The 21,095-nt window shown below is 44.3% G+C and overlaps 1 protein-coding gene across 12 annotated transcripts in view; it reads left to right on the top strand.

The window, feature by feature from the left end:
• Positions 1 to 21,095, top strand: part of ARHGEF33 (Rho guanine nucleotide exchange factor 33) — a 119,163-nt gene that overhangs the window by 59,259 nt on the left and 38,809 nt on the right. For 2 of the 12 annotated variants that reach the window (XM_047746774.1, XM_047746781.1), the window contains 4 exons: positions 2,410 to 3,223; positions 7,593 to 7,732; positions 12,885 to 12,959; positions 14,731 to 14,865. In XM_047746774.1, coding sequence (XP_047602730.1) covers positions 2,410 to 3,223; positions 7,593 to 7,732; positions 12,885 to 12,936 — 1,006 coding nt within the window. In that variant the 3' untranslated portion in view covers positions 12,937 to 12,959; positions 14,731 to 14,865. The other 10 variants (XM_047746770.1, XM_047746780.1, XM_047746775.1 and 7 more) reach the window with 9 other exon arrangements.

The raw sequence follows: 21,095 nt of genomic DNA on the forward strand, positions 1-21,095 counted from the left end.
TATATGGCAATGCCCTTGGGTGCCAAGTCATCTGTATACAGTAGCAGGAGAGCCTGGAATAGGAGAACGACCTACAGGACTCTTCCCTCCCTCTTGCTTCATCAGGCCTATATATGGCAGGCAAGCTGCTGACCCTATGACTGGATCCCAGAGTAAGGCTAATGTTAAGGGGTAGGCCTGGAGGCTGAGGTTACTACTAACAATTTTATCACACATATCCATGCTCTACCTACAGTGTCTTTGGGTTGAGACAATGACTGGGTGGAAGAAGACAGGAAGGCACGGGGGAGGGTATACTTAAGTTCTCCAAAAGGTGTAGTAGAGGGAAAGAGAATCTCAGTCAGGGGTGAGTGGAAGTTAAGACTGAGAATAAAAATAGGCCTGAGGTGATGAAGAAAGCATGCTATTTAGCCCTTCCTAATTCCCCCTGAAGCTTCCTCAGAAAGGTATTTCCTAAGTTCTTTTCTTCACTTATGACGGCTTCTCTTAAAGCTGTTTTGTGCTGTGGATGTATTTGATAGCTTTTTAAAGTCTCTGCACACAGCCCTTTAGCACACTAACTGGATTCTTATTCAACAAACTTCTTGATGATGTTTACATTAAGAATTAGGCCATTTATATATATTTGGAATTCCCTACCTCTGAAGGATAAAGTTAAATTAGCTACTTTTGAAACCAGGATTTCTGGAAAGATAATGGAAACTAAAACTCAAAATTCCAAATCCAGCACTCCGTCAAATAGACAATTCTCATAAAAGTAATTCCTTAGACTATAATTTCTGCTTTGGGTTTTATTATCATAAGGAAAAATTAGAAGTTTTAGCTACTTTTCTTTCCTAAAATTACAATGAAGTGAGAGGTAGGCAACTGAGATTATTTCAATTCTTAACCATGACGACTTTTGAAATGCCAATTATAATCATTGGAAGGAATATATGATCAGTAATGCAAAATAAACTGCTTCCTTTTTCTGCCCTCATCTCTTAAAATTGAGAACATGTATCATGGAAAGGCAGAAGCACAAATGTGGAAAGAGAGAGAGATTCTATAATTATTCTGAAACCTATGAGACATTAAACTTTCTATAAATAGAGCCCAGGAAGATTTTCTTCATATAGAGAAAACCCTACAAATCCTATAGGGGAGAACACCATTCAGGAAACAAACCAAAACAAAACAAAACTTTTCCTGAGTGGAAAGTGGGAGACAGATAGGCAGGAAGTGGGGGTTTACTTTGTGGGTCACTTCAGCTTTTACCACAACAATAAAGCTATCTTCTTTGAAGTGCAACAAATAGAGCCAAAAAAAAAAAAAAAAAAAAGAAATCCCTAGAATCCCTAGAGAGCATACCCAGACCAAAAAGATGGCTGCCATTGCACTCTGTTGGAAAATGGCCAGTAAAAGTTTAACAATTTTCCAAGTGAAAAGACGATTCAAGTCAGGCCACTATTTCATTTTACCTTTGAGTGTGAGATCTCATTTTCTTAAGATCACCACAAAAAGATAGTATTTGCATGTTTTCTTTCTTTTTAATACATCTGCATTTTTGTGGTAGAATGAATAAACTATAAATAAATAAAAGGTTGGGTCAGTGGGTAGTCATGCACTCACATCTGCTTGGCAATTACCTTCCACCAGAACTGGCAAATCCCATCCAATCTGATGTTTTTGCTACGCTCATATCCTATTCATTATTCATGATTAAACATGAAATTGGGCATATTTAGAGCGAGAGCCTTTTCATTTGGGCGGTTGCTTTTGTGGGTGAAAGTTTGAGATGACTTTATACAGCATGCTCTATAGCCACAAAATTTTTCAGGTTTTTATTATGAAAACTTCAAATGCATACAAAAGTAAAGTGTACAGTGAACCCCATATACCATCATCCAGATTCAACAGTTTTCCAGATCGTACATTTGTTTCATTTAGAAATTTAATTGTTCTTAAGCGTGAAGATCCATGAGTCGAACAAAAGTTCCCTCCATTATTTTGCATCCTATTGCTAGGAGAAAAAAAAAAAAGGAGAGGAGAGTAAAAGGAGGTACCTTCGATTCTGGCCCCGTGGTGGGCGAGTCAGAGCTTCCACGTGGAGAGGGTTGACCATCCTTGGTTGACCCACCATCTCGGTGCACAGCCTCCTTGCTCAGACAGATACTTCGGTCATTTGCTTTACAGATGTCGTTTTCACTCTCCCACGTGGGGGGCCAGGGGACTCCTTAGCCGGAGAAGCCTGTGGAGCTTGGTAGGTGACGCACGCAGGCGCCTGGGAGGGCAGAGAGGGGAGGAACCGGCAGTTTTGTGCCTAAGCAGTAGCTAGCAGATGCGTGTTGCTCCTGGCCTCGAGCTTCGGGGAGAGGCCTGCACCAACCCACCGTAAGCAAACCTCTTTTGTATTGTTTCCCCTTAAAGACATTTGATGCCCCCAGTGAAGAAGAGCCAACAACAGCAAAGCCTGATGGAGAGCATGCAGCCTGGGAAGCCCAGTGAGTGGGAGATGGAGGGCAGAAAGCACGAGAGGCCCGAGAGCCTCCTGGCGCCGGCGCAGTTCTGTGCAGCTGAGCAGGACGTTAAGGCGCTTGCCGGGCCCCTGCAGGCCATCCCCGAGATGGACTTCGAGCCCTCGCCCGCCGAGCCGCTGGGCAACGTGGAGCGCTCCCTGCGCGCCCCGGCCGAGCTCCTGCCCGACGCCCGTGGCTTCGTGCCGGCGGGCTATGAGGAGTTCGAGTACGGCGGCGAGATCTTCGCGCTGCCCGCGCCCTACGACGAGGAGCCGTTCCAGGCCCCGGCCCTCTTCGAGAACTGCTCTCCCGCCTCTTCCGAGTCCAGCCTGGACATCTGCTTCCTGCGGCCCGTCAGCTTCGCCATGGAGGCCGAGCGGCCCGAGCACCCGCTGCAGCCGCTGCCCAAGAGCGCCACATCTCCAGCGGGCAGCAGCGGCGCCTACAAGCTGGAGGCGGCGGCGCAAGCGCACGGCAAGACCAAGCCGCTGAGCCGCTCGCTGAAGGAGTTCCCGCGCGCGCCGCCCCCCGAGGGCGTGGCCCCGCGCCTCTACAGCACGCGCAGCAGCAGCGGCGGCCGCGCGCCGCTCAAGGCCGAGCGCGCCGCGCAGCCGCACGGCCAGGCCGCTGCCGCAGCCGTCGCCGCCGCCCGCGGCGCGCCCAGGACCTTCTTCCCCCAACAGAGGTCCCAAAGCGAAAAGCAGACCTATTTGGAAGTAAGGAGGGTAAAGTAAAACCGAACCCAAACCCACAGCGCCGGCAGCCCCGGGCCTAGATCTCCAGGGAGCAACCTGGGCTCCCCTAGCGTGGAGGGGAAGCGGGCTGGCCAGAGTGGGAGAGGAGGCCGCCGGGGGAGAGCCCGGGTCTGAGGCTTGTCGGTCAGGTGCCCTCGGTGGCGAGCGGTAGCTTCCGTCCTGCAGGGCCAGGGCACGAGGGCGTGTCCTCCATGAAAGGGCTAGTAGTTCCTGAGCAAACACTTAATTTCTCTGTGTCCTGTGTATGTAGGAAGGCAAAGAGGCCGCAGAGAAGACGGACTTTTAGACCTGTCGACACCGTCAGTCACCCTGCCCCACACCACCTCCGTACAGTTAGGGGTGTTCTCTGCTTTGCCGCTTAAGCGGTGCGGCCCCTCACAGTTGCACTTTGCATTCAAAGTCCCGCACACTAGTCCCAGCCTTGTTTCCACTGCCTGCGAGGCGCACCTTCTCGTGGAGGTGTTCAAAACACAGAACCTGTGCCGGTCTGCACCACTCCCCGACCCGCACTAGCCTTGTCTGTAACTAGGCTGGAGGCAAGTTGCCCCGTCTCACTGCGGACTCCCTGCAAAGTCTGCGGCACGTGTGACTGGAGAAGGGTGTCACGTTGCTTTGCAGATTCCACTGGGACGGGGCGGGGGGGGGGGGGGGGGACAACACGATAGAGTCGAGGAGGTGCTGATTCGCAAATATCTTCTTAGGCGTCCATATAAGTGTTTAGTATTTTGACGTCCAGCCTTGCTCTCTGCAAGCCTTGGGACGTTTAAAGGGTTGTTAAGTACATATCCATGAAAGGGCTAGTAGTTCCTGAGTAAACACTTAATTTCTCTGCGTGTGATTGGAATAACGCTATTTCTAATTAAGCAGAGAGTGACAGGACAGCTTTGACCTCTGCCACCATCCTTCCTGTTTAACCCGTTTAAGAGTAGTGGTTAGAGTTTATAGGGCCGCTCTGTACTTGTACATCTTGAAAATGATATACTCCAGGCCTAACTTGTATCAAGCTGAAAGACCTTTTGCCTAGGCTAAAGGAGGTTTTTCCAGGAATAAGAGCCCTATAATCCATCTATTCCCATTTCTAAGTGAGTGGGGACAGATTGAGGATCACTGACTCCTTTCATTCAATCGTTTTTCAGCAGACAAGGGGCTAAGGACTGAGAGTTCAGAAATGAATGGCACCTGAGTCTCTGCCCTACAGGACCACTGGCTTATCTCAGAAAGGAAACACAGACACACAGAATTAGAATAAACGGTGGGAACACGTGGGAAGTGCATTTAAACCCTGCTGGGGCAATGGTGGACAGACCGGGCCTTCTGGATAAATTGGATGTCTGAATTTAATTTTAAAAGCTGCCTAGATGAAGAGTGAGGTAGGGAAATAGGAAAAAGGCTCATGAGTCTTTTTTAGAAACAGCGAGAGATGCTTTTCCTCTTGAATACTGTGCCAGGTGGGACTGGTGGACAAGAGGCCAGAGGAAAAAGAAGGGGCTGGGTCATGAAGAGCCTTGGAGCTCGTAGCCCATCTGGACTCCAGAATCAAAGTCTGACTGGTTCCTGCAGAGGGACCTTCGTATGCTCAGCTAAAGTTGCTGAGATTCCCCAGAGTTCTGAGATTTTTTTTTTTTTTCTGGCTTTGGTTTTCAACTCTGAACTTTACAAAATTCTATGAGGCAAAATTTCTTAGGCAAATCAATCTTAGGCATGTGTCAAAGTTTAAAAGTTCATTAACAAGGGAGGTAGGCAGGAAATAATGGCAATTCAAACTGACTTGAGATGGGCAGAGATTTACATATAAAACCTTCTAACTAGTGTAGTCTAAGCTGCCAAAAATGCTTTTATGTCACATGTTCATGAAAGTCTCTCCCCCTCAGTGAATATATGAAAAAATGGGAGTTCAACAATTGACAGGAAAAAAAAAGACATTAATCAGAAATAACAAGTAATATATCTGAGAAGCAAACGATGAGTCAAATATTTGTGACTCTTTATCAGACATACCAGATAACAATAAACAGTATATTAGGTACTGTTAATCAGACATCCTGGACAGCAAGTTTCATCCCCTAACAGTGTCATACATGAGTCAAGTTGGTTCAGAAAGTGACAATAAGGAGATGGCAAATAGAGGTCAGCTAAAAGAGGCCTTTTCTCTTTCAGTTATCAGTAAATTTTTCAAGCATGTGAATTTTTCACACAAAGGTCACCTTGCTTATTACTTCTGTTTTTGGACAAAATTTTTCTTTCTAAAGAGTCAGAAGGTATCCTAGAGAGAGATAGAATGCACAGTCCAGGTGGGCAGAGACTGTGTGTGGATATATGTGTGCATGTGTGTATGTATGTGCACATACATGCGTGTGTGTACGTGGGCAGGCCTCTGTACATGTATACATGTGTATATGTGTGCATGTTTGTATGTGAATGTGTGGTTGAGGTGGAAGTGAGATGGGGTTTTCATTGCAGAAGATGAACCCTTCAAAAGCCCTATCTTTAAAGGTGTCAGCTCTTTGCTGTTGAGATGTGTAAAGCTCCTACTATTCCATCTCCTTAAATACACTCTGTGTATCTTCCACCCGTGCCCTGAAGAGCCAGCCAAACCCTGTCTCTAAGAGTCAGGAAAGAAGGCTGCATGCTTTATGTAAGGAACACCTACCTGGGTGTCAGGAGATCTGACACCTGTCCTGGCTCTGCTGCCAAATAGCTGTGTGCTTTTGGGTAACTTGCTTGGTATCTCTGTGCCTCCAGTTTTCTCATCTGTAGAATTAAGACAATACATACTTCCCTAACTCACAGTGTTGTTGTGGGGCATCAGGCCAAATAAGATAAAGTATGTGCATAGGCTTTGCAAAGTGTGGAATGCTATACAAATGCAAGATATTATCAAGATCATGATTGCACAGAGAGATTTTCCTTAAACTTAATATATTTAGTTCCTAAGCAGTCCCTAAAAGCCCAGTTGTCAAAATGTGGTCCTTAGGCTGGTAGTAAATGCGTCCATTACCTGGGAGCTTATTGTAGTTGCAGAATGTAGGCTCAATCCCAGACCTACTGAATCAGAGTCTGCGTCTTAGCAGGAGTCCGGGGTGACTCATGAATGCTAAGAGCAGGTGGGCAGGGGCATACCTTAAACCACTGGTTTTTAAAATCTCAGTGTGCATAAGGATTACCGAGACCTAACTCCAGAGTTTCTGACTCTGCAAGTCTAGGTTGGGGCTCAGGCAATATACATTTTAAATAAAAGCTCCGGTTGATCCTGTCGCTCCAGGACCACAGTTTGAGAAACAGCACACTAAGCCGTCAAGACGTTGCTCTCCACAGCATAGTAATGAATCTTAGTAGCGTCTCAGGGAACCTCTAGATCTGCTACTCTAACCGCAAGTTAAGTTCTCAGAGTCAAACCCATGTTTCCTGAAAAAAAAAAAAAAAAAAAAAAAAAAAAAAATCATCCCCACGCCCCACTTCACGGTCAGCAAGCAGTCACCCTTCCAACTCATGCTCGTTTCATAGTGGTTTCTGCTGTGACTCCTTGGGTTCTCTTAAGTTCAAAATGCAGCAACTTTATTAGGTGGCTTTTAGGTCTCAGTCACCCCACAGTAAATACTTCATTCATCTGGAACAGAAATATAAGTGCATATCTGTTTTATTTAGCACATCTCACACTTAAACTAGAAAGTTCACAGAAGATAGAGCTTTTTTTTTTTTTATTAATTTTTACTTCACACTGTACCTACCATGAATTAAGAATGCCAAAAACTATACTAAATGTGTATTTACAGATTAAAAGTGTGCGGCAGGCACACATACACACATGCACGTATGTGCCTATATAGACATAGTTGACACCTACTTCTAAACAGATCTGACCCTGCAAAACCTCCTTCCCTCGTTTATGTCTAAAAGGGAGAGTTAGGAGCATGAGTTTAGAACTAGCATTGCAATGAAGGAACTGCCTTATTTTGTAGAAAGAGAAACATTCCCAGAGACGTGAGGGGACCGCTACTCGTTTCCCAGCAAGACAGGATTGGTGCCAGAATAAGAAGTTACTCTCCATAGCCTTTAGATACTAACTTCCCTTATGTCCTGATCTTTAATTATTGTTATACTGTAATCCTACTCTAAGACTGTTTGTCTTGATACATACAAAATACTTCTGCACTCAGCAGAATTGTCCTCTTTTCACTGATTTCTTAATTAGCCTAGGTTTGCTTTAGTGGGAATAGGGTGCTCCCCGTTATTCTTTGGGGTGAGAGGGGAAAGTGACAAAGTTAAAAAAAAATGGTCCCAGTCAGGATAACGTTAGCTTTGGAAAGAGTAAATAACCTCCCCTCTTTTGTATTTTCAGGAGATGCATTTAGAAGACACCACCAGATTCTGTCCGAAGGAAGAAAGAGAAAGCGAACAAACATCTTTCAGCGATCAAAACCCCAGGCAAGACCAGAAAGGGGGCTTTCGCAGCTCCTTCCGCAAGCTCTTTAAAAAGAAGTGAGTAGCCCTTAGACAAGACAGCATTGTAACTCATTTCCCTTTGGGCTAAGTCTGGAGGTTTTAACAGTAATAAGTTTTAAGTAGCCTGGTTTCACACACAGCTTCAAGCCCAGTGCCGGCAGCCAGTAGCCACAATTCCTGTCAGGTGAAGATGTTTCTTATTGTGTTTTCCTAGAGTAAAAGCAGACTCAGCCCTGTCCTCTGCCTCTTTTAGCTCCACTTCCTTGTTCCCAAAGTCATGTGTCTGACAGGATGAAGCAGAGGAGGTCCCCAGGGTAATGAGCTGGTGACAATCAAATCCATTTAGATGGGGAGGCCTGGGTTCCACTGTGGGAGTTGGGTGTAATGGGTGTTCCTTCCAAATCTACCCACCTGTGGAAAGTTTTCCAAGATGTCTCAGCATTTCTGCCTGTAGGAGTCTATAGTTATCCTGGACGCTAGTACATGCTTATTGGGACTTTTGCTAGTGTTTTCCTTAGCAGAAATGATGGAATGGATTTGACTTGGGCCTGAGATAAAGAAAATCACGTCAGTGGGGTTTCCATACTCCGTAGGAGGCCAAAACAAGACATTTGCCTTCTGTGGTCCTTCTAAAACTCTGAGTCCTTGCTGTAGGAAATCACTCCCCAGGCATTTAGGCCAGCACTTACCAGCCCTGTCTTATAGACTGGGAGATGGTGGCCAGACCCCAGCATGAAATGTAAAGAAGAGAGATTTGAGCCTTTAGCATTTGACCTGAGAAGGATTCTCCAGTCTAGGCATTCCCTGCCTGGGAGACTACTTACTGTCCCTTATCTCCACTGGTCCTCATGCCACCTTCCCCTTCCTTGGAGAGATTTTCCCTGCTACTTAGTTTCTTTTGGGAGAGAAGGTTCTTGCAGTCAGTTTTAAACAGTTATTGGATGGAAAAGTTAAAGACACTATAGCTGCCTTTGGAGAGTTGCTGGTAAGTGAGGAAGTTGAGGAACATCACTTTCTCCTTGAGGGTAGAAGTTACTGGCTGATTTAGATAATGGTTTTGATGGAAGGGGGCAGGCCTGGAGTGAGGACTTTTTTTGGATGGTATATCTAATTTTTCTCCCATGGGGAAGGTGGTGGCGAGATTAGTGCATCTCTGGGTGTGGGTCCCTGCCTGCTGTTGCTGGAAGAATGAGGACAAGGAAGAGAGCAACAGTACCGCAGTTAGACACAGTACTGCTCCACAAAGTCCCCTTTCGGTTTTGCCAAGGTCCACATGATTATTGCTAGATCCCCTTTATGTAGGGAGTGAGGAGTTAAGACTTGTATCCCTCTCTTTACGTTCATAGATTAGATTTTTCTTGGCCTAGGGCCTACCTCTGTCGTGTTTGGCCAGGGTGGAGAGACCTGGAAGCAGACAACCCTCCAGCCCAACCTTAGGATTTAGGCTCCTGAATCCTTCTACGGACTCCTAAGAGAGGCGTTGCTTAAACAGTGTTCCCAAACAAGTAGCCAACTTTTTGCTTACTGTCCTTTATAGTGAGTGGGTCTGTCTGTTGTAAAACAGTGAGCCATGGATTCACCACTGGTCCCTTTACAAATTCCCAGTTTTCAGAGTGATATAAGAAAACGCTCTGCCAGTTACTTGAGGCAGAGGAGGTAGACTTGTCCTCTCTGTATCTGGGGGGCAGAAGTAGGAGCAGTGGGTAAGAGGGTGAACTTTCTAAAAATGCAGGTACTGGAAGTGGAGCTGGCTGCCTCATGAGGGACTGGGTTCTCCTGAGTAGAAGCTGGGTGACCCTGGTCAGGGATGCTAATGGAAGGGATTCCTGCACTGAGTGGGAAATTGCCCAAGATGAACACCTGAGTCCTTTCTAGTGCTGAGATTTGCTTTATCTGTACTTTGGCTTTGTTTTAGATCAATCTGAGTAATCACATCTTTTTAACACCTGGAACAAGAAATTAATATGGCGTTGGGACCTATAATTTTAAAGACTCACCATGTGGAAGACCTGATTTTATCTTTCTGTAGCCCTCCCACCACCCCCCGGCCCCCAGCCTCAGCACAATGCTGAGGACTAGCTGTGGACTCTCTAAATTCATGTTGGTTAATTGCTTTCAGTCTTCTTGCACCTTTTGGGGATCCTTCTTAGAGGGTTCAGTGGATCTCCTTAGTCCTCTTATCCTTTCTCATAGATCAGTCTCCCCTGCATCAGTCACAATGCTGCCACCAATCCTGCTGCTGCCTTTGTGTTTAGAGTCTGAAGTGGTCTATGAATGGAAGTCGAGGGGGGACCACACAGGTGGCTGCTCCCTCTGGCAGGCTATCCTGGCTTTGAACATCTGGGGTAGGGTCCTGAGAACCCCCAGCTGGTACTTGCTCATCCCCTTGGGTCAGGAAGCTGCGAGGGGCGCTTTGGGACTCTGCACAGGATAAAGAAGCAGCTTGAGGAGTTTCTCCTGAGTGTTCTTGTGTAAGAACCATGGGAAATTTGTTCCATTATGCTAAGATAGAGAGGAAGGGCAAGGAGGTCCCAGAGCAACACAGAAAGGTCAGCGGCTCTTAACTCAGATGAGAACGCACCATCCTTCTCCAGAGTTAAGCATTCTTTCTTACGTGCATGTGCTGTGTGAGACACTTGTATAGGAATCGTGAATGTCATAGTCCCAGCTGTTGTGTAGGAACTTGCACTCTGAAGTCAGGCATGTGGACTGATACAGGGAGGAACTAGAAAGAGACATTTAGCTCATTCTCCTCCCATGTGTTGGGAGGGCAGGCTGGCAGCAAGCCCTGTGACTTAAAGAAGTGGTTCAACCTGGGTACCAGAACCATGCCACAGCCTGACCTCAGAGGTCCGAAATGGACTAGTGCCAGAAGAGCCACCAGTGTCACATTTGGGGCTCGCTGCCTGCCTCCCCCACAGCCCTCTGGAGGCTCATTCCTGTCTACACTGACACCCTTTTTGTATCCATAGGGGCTTGTTTGGCTGGTGGCCCCACACACCCAGAGTGCTGCTTCGGGATGAAGCTAGGCATGGAGCCAGATGCAACAGAAAACCTGAGAAAGGGTTCTCTTCCCTCTGAGGCTGGGAGGGCCGAATACTCAGACCCACAAGGATTCAAAAGGGAGAGTCAAGTTGACATCATAAAAAAAAAAAAAATCCTGAAAAATGCCTAAGATATTTGGGGAAAAGGATGATGCTCTGATTATTTCTGTCTCAGGCACATTTGTCCTGGGTAGATACCAGGTCACATGTCCCTGAAAGATGCCCCAGAATTGATCAGAATAAAGACTACTATCTAAAGCTTGGAAATGTTAAGTGACTTTAAAAATTTGAAATGAATTTCCTCAGAAGCCAGGAACAGACCTAATGTGATAGGCTGATGCTGGACTGAATCCTTCTCTCTCTGCCTTGGAGCAGGGAGTAAGGTGCACTATCCCTTTCTGGAAGGCTGTATATGGAAGCTTCAGGACTTATATCTAGACTACTCTGAAGCGTGAGGCAAATGCTACTTTATCTTTATGTATAAATCTTGCACTTAGTTTAATAAGTATTCTTGGTTGGGGGTGTGGTATGGAGGAAGAGAGTTATGTAAGACAGTTTAGGGGTACAGAGTAGAGAGGCTCTTTTTACCCTCAAATTTGGGGGAGTAGAAGAAAAATAATATGGCTTCCAAATGATTAATTCTGCTTCCTCACCCATTCTTTTCCTCTAACATTTTATAACGTATATACCTCAGTCTCTTCCTACATCATCACTCTCCCTGCACCAGTCACACCAAAATCTCTATTTTCTTAATCACACACACATACAGAATATGTCTTCAGGGCTCCATGTAACTGAACATCAGTGGGTCCTCTTCTTTGGTATCTTTTCAGCTGTTTCTGTAAATGCCCAGCCTCGGCTTGGAACAGACCATGCAATAGGAAGCAGGACTACCAAAGAACTAATTGATAATTTACCCCACCTTCTTTACCTCCTCCCAGCCTATCTCAAGTCCTTCTCCCATTTCTTACCCACTCTGGGCTCCTCTCTCATCTCCCATCTCGTTTCCCTACATCACTTCAAAATTAAAGGAGATGATTGAAGGCATAACATTTTAGATGACATAAACCTCATTACAAATGTGTCTTAATAGGTCATTTGAAATCCATCACTAAGTTAAATATCTTTAGTGTACTAGGCTCTGTCTAGCACAAAAGAAGTAAGAGACATAGTTGTAGCCCATTAGAAGCTGACAGTTCAAATGCAAGGGTAATCTAGCTGAAGGTTCAGTAGCTAGAACATAGGAAGCACTCAACAAACATACAGTATACGAATGCTCATTTGTCACCCTATTGGTTACCAGGACCAACTGATTTGGGCGACAGGATGGGTGTCCCCTGCTCCCTTACTTTTCCATGCGCAGGTCTCCTAAAGCTTGCACAGCAGACAATCTTTCCAATCAGAAAACCACCCCTTCTTAGGTCATAGGGTTCCACGGCACTGGATTCTACCCCTCCTCCCTTCCCCAGCTCCAAATAAACTTACAAGGCTTATTTGTAGCAGATCTATATGTGTATGACCTCCCCAGCTTGTTATTTTCTTTGTCTCTGTGGACTGAGTGGAAGGAAACGTAGCGACAATTATTCTCTTTCCATCAAGCACTTGGATTGCTATTTGTCCGAATGTACTGGCAGCCACTGTCCCCTTATCCAGCAAGCATTTGCCTGCCCGTCCCTCTAGTGTCTGCTCAGATGTGCCTGCAGTCAACCAAAATGGCCCCAGGAGCGCAAAAGCCATTTCTGTTTTATAGAGGAAGGCAATAAAAGCAAATTCACTGGCCCCTTTTCCTAGATCCTGCAGGTTATTTCCTGGTAATTTATACATTACTTCAAAGCTTAATGACCACACACTGGGAAGAGTCCAAGTGGCCACATACTATGTAGGCATTGCAAAGAGTTAAAATTGTCCTTAAGAGGATAAAACTGAGCGTATAGTCATGGCTACAGTAGAATGCTGGATTTTGAAGAGGATTAGCAACATAGTCATTAGTTAATTAATAGTTAATATCAAGAAATGCAGAGAAATTCAAATACGTGGAGACACAGAGAAAGTGGTTTGTGAGAAGAGCAGTTAAAAAAAGAAAATACTAAGCTGAGTTTGTGGACTTTGAAAACCAGACAGGGCGATTTTGGCATTTGTTTCAGAAATGGGAACGCAACTGGTGAAGATTTCTGTGGTCCTTGGGGCTGGTGGTGACATCAAAGCTTTCCCATTTCCAGGTAAACACTAAACAGTTGCATGTTGGAACCATCAAAGTATGACATATTGGGTTTTGAAGAGATCAGATATAGCTAAGAGGGGGAAATGTGAAGTAAAGATTTTAAGTTTTGACTGATGATTTTCTGATGAGAAACAGCCACATGGGGGGAACCATTCAGAAGAAACACCAGCCAGATTCAAATCTTGCTTCCTATTTCCCACCCCCAAACTTATAGGTATTCCTAGCCTTCTGGATAGCCAAAGATATGGGGAAAGAATAAAATTGTCAAAAATATATCTTCCTAACATTTTGGGCACAACTGTACTACTCAGGGAGGATTTGAACTGTAGGTAGGTGGGAATTCTGAATTGAGAGAAGACAAGGAGTTTTAGGTTGGGGCATGTGGAGGCTGTTTCAAGGGAGAGTTCCAAGGGGGCTTCTGAAAAGGCAAAGGACTTTCACCCCACAAGATAAGATATAATCTTATCTGATGAGCACGCAGATGGACTGGTGTTGAGAGAAAGAATAGTTTTTCCTCTGTGCACTGGAGTGTAGTGGAAAAGTGCTGCTTCCTGACCGGAAGTAGAAAACATGGTGGGCAGCTCTGGCTTCATCTGTGATACCAAGTATCAGGGTGAATAGTGAAAACATCCAGTCAGTCATTAGGTTTCCAGACATCAAGATTTTAGTCTTTGTGTGGATCCAGCTTCTTTCCTTGGATAATGTAAAGGGATGTTTGAATTCTGCCCAATTAATGCAATAAATGATAGAGTCACAATTAACTTATCTAACAGCAGCAGTGAGGACTCATAGCATACCAAAGACAGTGAAAGAACTTACCCTTCTTTTGTGGAGAGTGGAAGCATGCTCGATTCTGCCTCAGCATATGGAGAACTTGTTCAGTTGTCTAGGAGCTTTGGACAAAGAACTTCAATAACATCACTTGCATACACCCTACATGAGGTCTTTTGATACTGGTTCTTAGTGGGCTAGTTCTACCCATTCTAGCTCAGAATTTAAGTTAGTCAAAGGGCCCCAGCGTAGCTTATCAGAGGTTATTTCCAGAAAGCCTCCTCCCTCCAGGGACTTCTGACATGAACAATCTGGAGAAGGTGCAGAGCTGGAATGGATTACCCAACTGGCTTAACCAAGATAAAGGAAGAATGCACCCTCGACTGGGGACTCAATTGGACTGATCTGAGTTGTTGACTATTGATTGGGCTTGGTCTCCTTTACGGTGGTTGAGATGATAGAATCTCCTCAATCTGACTACTGTACTAATTTCTGCATCCTACCAAATGTGGCATATATGTGTGGTTGGCTTCAATAAATCTTTCATTTAAAAATGAAAACAAGCAAAAGCAAGAGTTTGTAATGTAATGCCCAAATTCAGTAATGGCCCTTGATAGATAACCTTGGCTGAGAACAATGAATCCCATCCATTTGAATTTAAGGGCCTTGGTAATTGGTGGAGTAATTACTTGGTTGAATCAAAAATAGGATTTCCTCAATTTTCTGAGTTTTTATTTCCCCTTTACGTTATACACAATATCTTACACGGACATACACAGTTGTCACAACTGTCTCCATAAAGCATTAGAAAGATATTCTCTTTACGTTCATTGCAAACTTTAGTTACACATGTCCTGAGTCATGAAATGGAAGGGAAGTAAAAATTATTCCAGATCTATGAGGCAACTGTTTTACAAATGCAAAACAATTTGGATAAAATATCTGAAAACAATTAAAACCAAATCAACCTGTACTTTATCTGTGTGCTGAGATTTTAGGTCCAGTGGATCAGAATACAGGGAAAAAACTAATGAGAATCCCTCAATGGATCCTTCACCCACCAAACAAGATTTCTTCAGAAACCGACTTGCTCTTGCAAATGACCTTGACCAAGGAACAGCTGTGTAAAACATATTTAAAGTTGTATTGTCAAGTGGTAAGATGAGGATAAAAAGCCTGTATATATCTGTGTAGGAATATATATACTTATATATATTGATGTATAAATCCCTGAGAAAAACTAGTATAAATACTTACATATGAAACTAAATCAACATACAAGACCCTGAAGAGATGAAGATTAGTCTATGGGTGAGAGCTGGCTTTTTGAACCTCAGCACTTGGAAAAAGGGAAATGAAGACTTTTCACAGCTTTACAGAAACACAGTAAATTTGGAAGAAAATAAATGTTTGTAAGAACAAAAACTTCCAACTTGAAGTCATTCCCCCAGTATAATACTGAGCATGTAACGTGGATGTGAGTTTTATGCTTCCTAGGCACTTACCTTAGGAATTCATCCCAGTATTCTCAGGCTAATACACACGATGCCAGGGGCCAGTTCTGTCTTGCCATATGTCTTCCAAAAACCCAAGCCAATACCTAACATCCCTTGAGGCAAAGGATCAATTAACAGAGTTGTGTTTTACATGTTGCCAATCTGAGTTGTGGAGAATTTGCACTTAAGCCATAATATAGGAGGTTCAAAGCTTATAGACACATTGCTCTCTGAACAGGAAGAGACCCCGGAGAGTAGTATTTCTCTTGTTCTGTGGTTATGAAAATCAGTACAGGGAACAAAGATTTCTCTTGAATCCGGGAGGCCAAAGAAACATTTTCCCTTGTGTGGGTTGTGCTGCTGATGAGAACAGTGCAGAGTCTGTGTGTTACTGAGTATTCAGGACTCAAAGATCCCTTAGTGATCCTGAGTGTCCCATTCACTCATGAACGGATGGATTGGGGGGGAAAGCACTTCTCCAGCTACATCCTCTTTTTAAAAAGATTTTCTTCAGTCTGGAAAGAAGGGGCAACAACATCAGTGCTTTAGTGGCTCACACACAGGGGTTGCTCCAAAATACCAAGTCAGAATGAAAACTTAGGGCTGGCAATACCTTATTCTGTTTTTTAGAAGTAAGCTGTAAAAAAAACCCAGCGTTCTTATAGTTGAGACAGAGGAATCATTGCAGTGAGGGTGGCCTGGGTATGGGGTGTTAGAATGTGCTCGTTTCTACATAGAGATGTCCAAGATGGTCCGCATCCTTGACATGCCTCGAACTAAGAATAACAGAAAAAAATGAGGTTTAAACAATTTGTCTCTCTTCCCAGACAATCATCTGTAATAAATTAGAGGCATTTGGTGACTGCTCATTCAGAATCTTGGTACTCAGACCAACTTCTTGAGGGGCTGTTCCTCTAGGAACATGTTATTTCACAGAATCGGGGAAATTCTACTTTTGAGTGTTAAACAGGTTTTCTTCTGCTTGTCTGATGATTAGTTAGGAACTCATCCATTATCCACTTTGAACAATAGGTGATCTGGAACACTTAAAAGATCACTGCCAAGTTTGGGGAGTTTCCAGTATTTAGGTGTAAGCCAAGCTTTTCATTTTCCTGAAATTCATGAACCCCTTGAAAGCCAGATTTCTCCCCATGAGGAGGCTGAAGATGGTTTTGGGGCAGTGCCCGAAAGCACAGTGCAGAGATGACTGCACCTGGAAAGTGAAGTACGAGTCACAGTCTTTTAAGTAAAATGTAAAAACAATAACATTTCTGTCCCCTTCATAATGTTGATCATTAAAATGATCGACTACTGGGAAGGTTTCAAAACTGTCACACACCTCCTAAATTTTCATTTTGATAACATCCTTTGAAAAAGTCTTGGTGTTACATCTGTAGCACAACTCAATTTCATTACAGTTTATGAAACTAACCTGTAACTCTAGTAATAATTAGTGCTGCTCTTCTCTGGGTCTCCATCACCCAGAATTTGGGTTTTTCTGGTAATTTTCTAACTGCCCCCAAGTACTGTCTGTGCCCATCAGTCCTACACATCTCTAACACATTAATATTCCCAAATACTGCATTGTGTGAAACTCTTTGAATGTTCTTATTTGTCAAATTCTGAACTCCTTGACTTGACCTCCAAGGCTGTCCATATCTGCAGTGTGGCCACCAGTCCTCTATCTGGCTGCCATCCCCCACTTCACAGGCCTGCTGGGCGGCGTGCCTCCGCGGAGCTGGGCTCTTACCGCTGGCTGGCAGGCCATGCCGCCCTGCCTCACTCCTTTCCCCAGCCGCCTTCCTCTTTGCCAGTCTTCGAGGTCCAGCTTAATTAAGTCCCTCATCTTCCTGTGATCTCTGGTGCTGTAACTTGTCTATCTTTTGATGCGCTTTGTCTTGTCTTCCTGAGAAGAATGTAAGTCCCTTCAAGGGCAGGAACTACAACAAACTATGACGTATCTTTTTAAATTCCTTTCCACCTCTTGAATAGTACACAGTAAGCTACGGAGAATAATTTCTACTCAGAATCTGACAGAGAGTCATTCCTCATTGAGGTTGTTGCTTTACCTTCCTGCCTTTTAATTTTTTTTTTTAAAGAAAAATACCAAAGGAAATAAAATACAGTTGTCTTCCAAAGCAGTTTTGCTTCAAGGCAAAAGGCACCACTGCCACTTTCACAGCATCTAGAGTTAGAAAACATCACTCCACCAAAAAAAAAAAAAAAAAAAAAAAGTTTGCTACTTTTTTCTGTGTTGTCCTGGCTCATTTCATCATCTTTCTATGTAGTAGTATAAATTGACAGCAGAGATAGGATCTTTAATGATGTTTCTTAATGACACTTAATATAACGTTGCATTAGAGATGAAGTCAGGAAGTCAGGGTGAGAAAGAGCCTTGTGAGCTCCAGTCTCCCGGAGAAGTGCGGTTTACGTGGGAGGCCGCAGCGGTCTCCTGGGAGTGCCTGGGTTCCTCCCGCCCCTAAGGGATGAGGGCGATGTTTCTGCACAGGTTGGGAGTGGCAGCTTGTCCCTTCCGCAGCCTGGTGTTGTCTGTATACAAGCCCGAGCAAGGATCCCCCTGCTTTTCTGACCCCCAAACTAGAGCCTTGGAGAACCAGGGATCTGTGGACCCACGCTGCAGGGTTCTCTGCAGCGGGGGGGGGGGGGGGGGGGGGGGGGGGGGGGGGGGGGCTTCATCATGGGACAAATAGTTTAAACCTGTCCGGGGCTTGAAAGTAGAATGGTGTTTTTGTGCTTGCCCAAGGAAAACCCTTTAAAGCTTTCTATAGCATCTCATGATCTCATACCTCATTCACTTACTTCTTCAAGTCTTTACTGATACGTTTCTTTCTCCATGAGGGCCCTTGTAAAAATTCAGATTCCTGGGTCCTAGCTCAGTCCAACTTTACTGGAGCATTTGTGAGTGGGGCCCAGGCATCTGCATTTTAAATGCTCGCAGGTGATTGTTCAGCCACTGACAGGTGAGAGCTGTTTCCTCTTAGACCGATAAGTTGAACGATCTAGTGTGTAAACTTCAGCACTCAGAGCCTAGTCATAGATGGAAATTTAGGACAGAATAAAGAATTGATTATACTTACCTTGAGATACAGAAAGTTGATGGTTCATCAAAACCCAAATGAATCTTTCTGAATTCATACATTTATTGTCTATGACCTTTACTATCACATACAGTAAGATTTTGGTTAAAATATACATATACACAGGATTAGTGTCCTTTATAATAGATTGGTAGAATTGATTGTATATTTCAGATAATTGCATGCACTTAGGAAAACAATAAAATGAATGTCTTATGTTAAGTTGTACAATAAAATTAAATCTAGTTTTCAGACTAAACTTTCTCTTGAAACATCACCATTACTGATTTTCTCCCTGAGCCTAAAACCAGTAATGCTTTTGGAACACTTGGGATTCTTATTGAAAGTTGAAAAGTTGAAAGTTGATTCAACTTAAAGATGTGAGTGTAGTGCTCTCAGCACCTGAGCATCCTGGTACTTATGGATTATGGGCCAGTGAGTCTCACATGGTGGGGAGGGGGTGAGGAAAAAGGAAAATGTGATATAAGAGAGGTTGAGAAAATTGATGAGGACCTATATATTTTAAGGAAAAAAAAATAGAAATTTTATTTTTTAAAAAGATTTTTATTTATTTGAGAGAGAGAGTGAGCACAAGTGGGGGGAGTAATGTCAGAGGGAGCGGGAGAAGCAGGCTCCCCACTGAGCAGGGAACCCGTTGTAGGACCTGATCCCAGGACTCTGGGATCATAACCTGAGCCGAAGGCAGATGCTCAACTGACTGAGCCACTCAAATGCCCCTAGACAAAAGTTTTAAACATCTGTATAAGAACATACGATATGATCTAGGCAATGCTGAAAATGTTGTTTTTGGGGGTTGTCAGACATGCAAAATAGTCAAGATTTTTCTACCCAAATCGCTTGTTTTCCAAAACTTGTTTTCAAAGAGCTTATGCATGTGTGATCTTGGTAAGTCATCTAAACTTGTTTCTTTTCTGTAGATTTTTTTTCCTCCCTTCTTGCCTCATTCCCTTCAGAGATAGTAGCATTAAATGCTCATACTTCTTAGCAGGAATACTGAATGTGTTTTCTTTCTTCCTCATGTATTTAAAGCTATTCATCTGAAGGCAGCGGGATCTACTGTAAAGGCCTGTTGCCAGATACCATCTGTGTTTCTAAGTGGGTTGTTTCCATTCAGCACTAGGTCACATCCCCTCTCCTCATTATCACACTTTCCAACTGGTGCAAACTCTTTAGCATACAAGCATGCACTTATTTCTACCATTTTTTAAGCAAAAGATACCTTGACTGTTCTGCCTGTGCCTTAAATCTCTGCTTACCTTTCCAGGGAAACGTGAGCGGGAACTGCTCCAGTTCTCTGCTCCCATGCTTCATTAGACTCGCTGGGCCCACACCACTCCACTGAGCTGGTTGTGTCCAGGTCATCACGGACTTTACCCTTGCTCAATGAATGGTCCACTCTCCCTGTCAAACCTATTTGACGTGCTTATGCCCTCTTCCTTCTGAAATAATTTACTAGGCTCCAAGGGCACAGACTGCGGTTGGCTTCTGTCTTCATTGGCGGCTCCTTCTTGGTCTGTTTGCTGGTTCTCCCTCCTCCTCCCTCTCGTGTCAGAGGGCCCTGGGGCTCTCCTTGACTTAGATCTCTTCTTTCTCCATTCTGTACTTAGCTTCTTTGGTGATCTAATCCAGTCTGCTAGCTTTCAAATATGATCTTTATGAAAGTGACTCCCAATTTTATATCCTCAGCCCAGACTCGTCCCTGATTTCAGACTCCTATCTCCCACCGCCTCCTGGTACCCCTCAGATGTCAGACATATTTATTGAGCTGAATGTGTCCTAGCCTGCTTCAGCTCTACCTTCCCAACTCAGTTTATGGGAACTTTGTTCTTCTAGTTGCCAAAAACCTTGAAGTCCTCCTTGACAATTGTTTCTTTTTTTTAAATTCTTTAAAAAAAAAAAAGATATTTATTTATTTATTTGAGAGAGAGAGAGAGAGAGTGCGTGCACAAGGGGTAGGGAGGGGCAGAGGGATAAGCAGACTCCCCGCTGAGCACAGAGCCCATCTTGGGGCTTGCTCCAAGGACCACGAGATAATGACCTGAGCCAAAGTCAGACGCTTAACCCACTGAGCCACCCAGGCACCCCGACAATTCTGTTACTTAAGCCCCACGTTCAGTATCTCAGCAAATTGGATGTCTCTGACCACTTCTCACCATCTGCACTACTATTGTCTTGACCAAGCTGCCTTCTGTCGGACTAACCTCCCCACTCCCACTCTGAACCCCTAATTATTCTCAACATGGCAGCCAGAGCAAAGCTCTACTCAAATGCTCTATGGGCTCTATTTTAATGGAAGCCAAAGTCATTACAAGTGATCTGGATCCCATTAAACCGCTGATGACCTCTCCTATTCTGCCCACATTCATTCCTCTCTAGGCACAAATATCCTCACTATTCCTCCTGCCTCTAGGCTTCTGAACTGGCCTTTCCCTGCATCTCAGCATATCCCTTCCTCAGACACTTGCATGTCTCCTTCCTTCACCTCCTTCAAGTCCTTACTCATACGCCACCTTCTCTGAGCTGACTCTGATCATCGCATTTATATACCACCACCCCATCCCTTATATTCCCAATCACCTCGTCCTTTTCTTTGCTCGTAGCAGTTACAACATTCTAACGTATATGCTGTTTCTCGTTGTCTACATCTCCTCATTAGATGACTAATCTTATCAGATTAAACAGATTTTTTTTTATTCATTGCTATGTGCCTAGCATCAGAAGTGTACCTGGAACAGCAAATCTTTGCTG

Source organism: Lutra lutra, chromosome 9 (assembly GCF_902655055.1).
Source record: "Lutra lutra chromosome 9, mLutLut1.2, whole genome shotgun sequence".
In the NCBI taxonomy this organism is placed as follows: domain Eukaryota; kingdom Metazoa; phylum Chordata; class Mammalia; order Carnivora; family Mustelidae; genus Lutra; species Lutra lutra.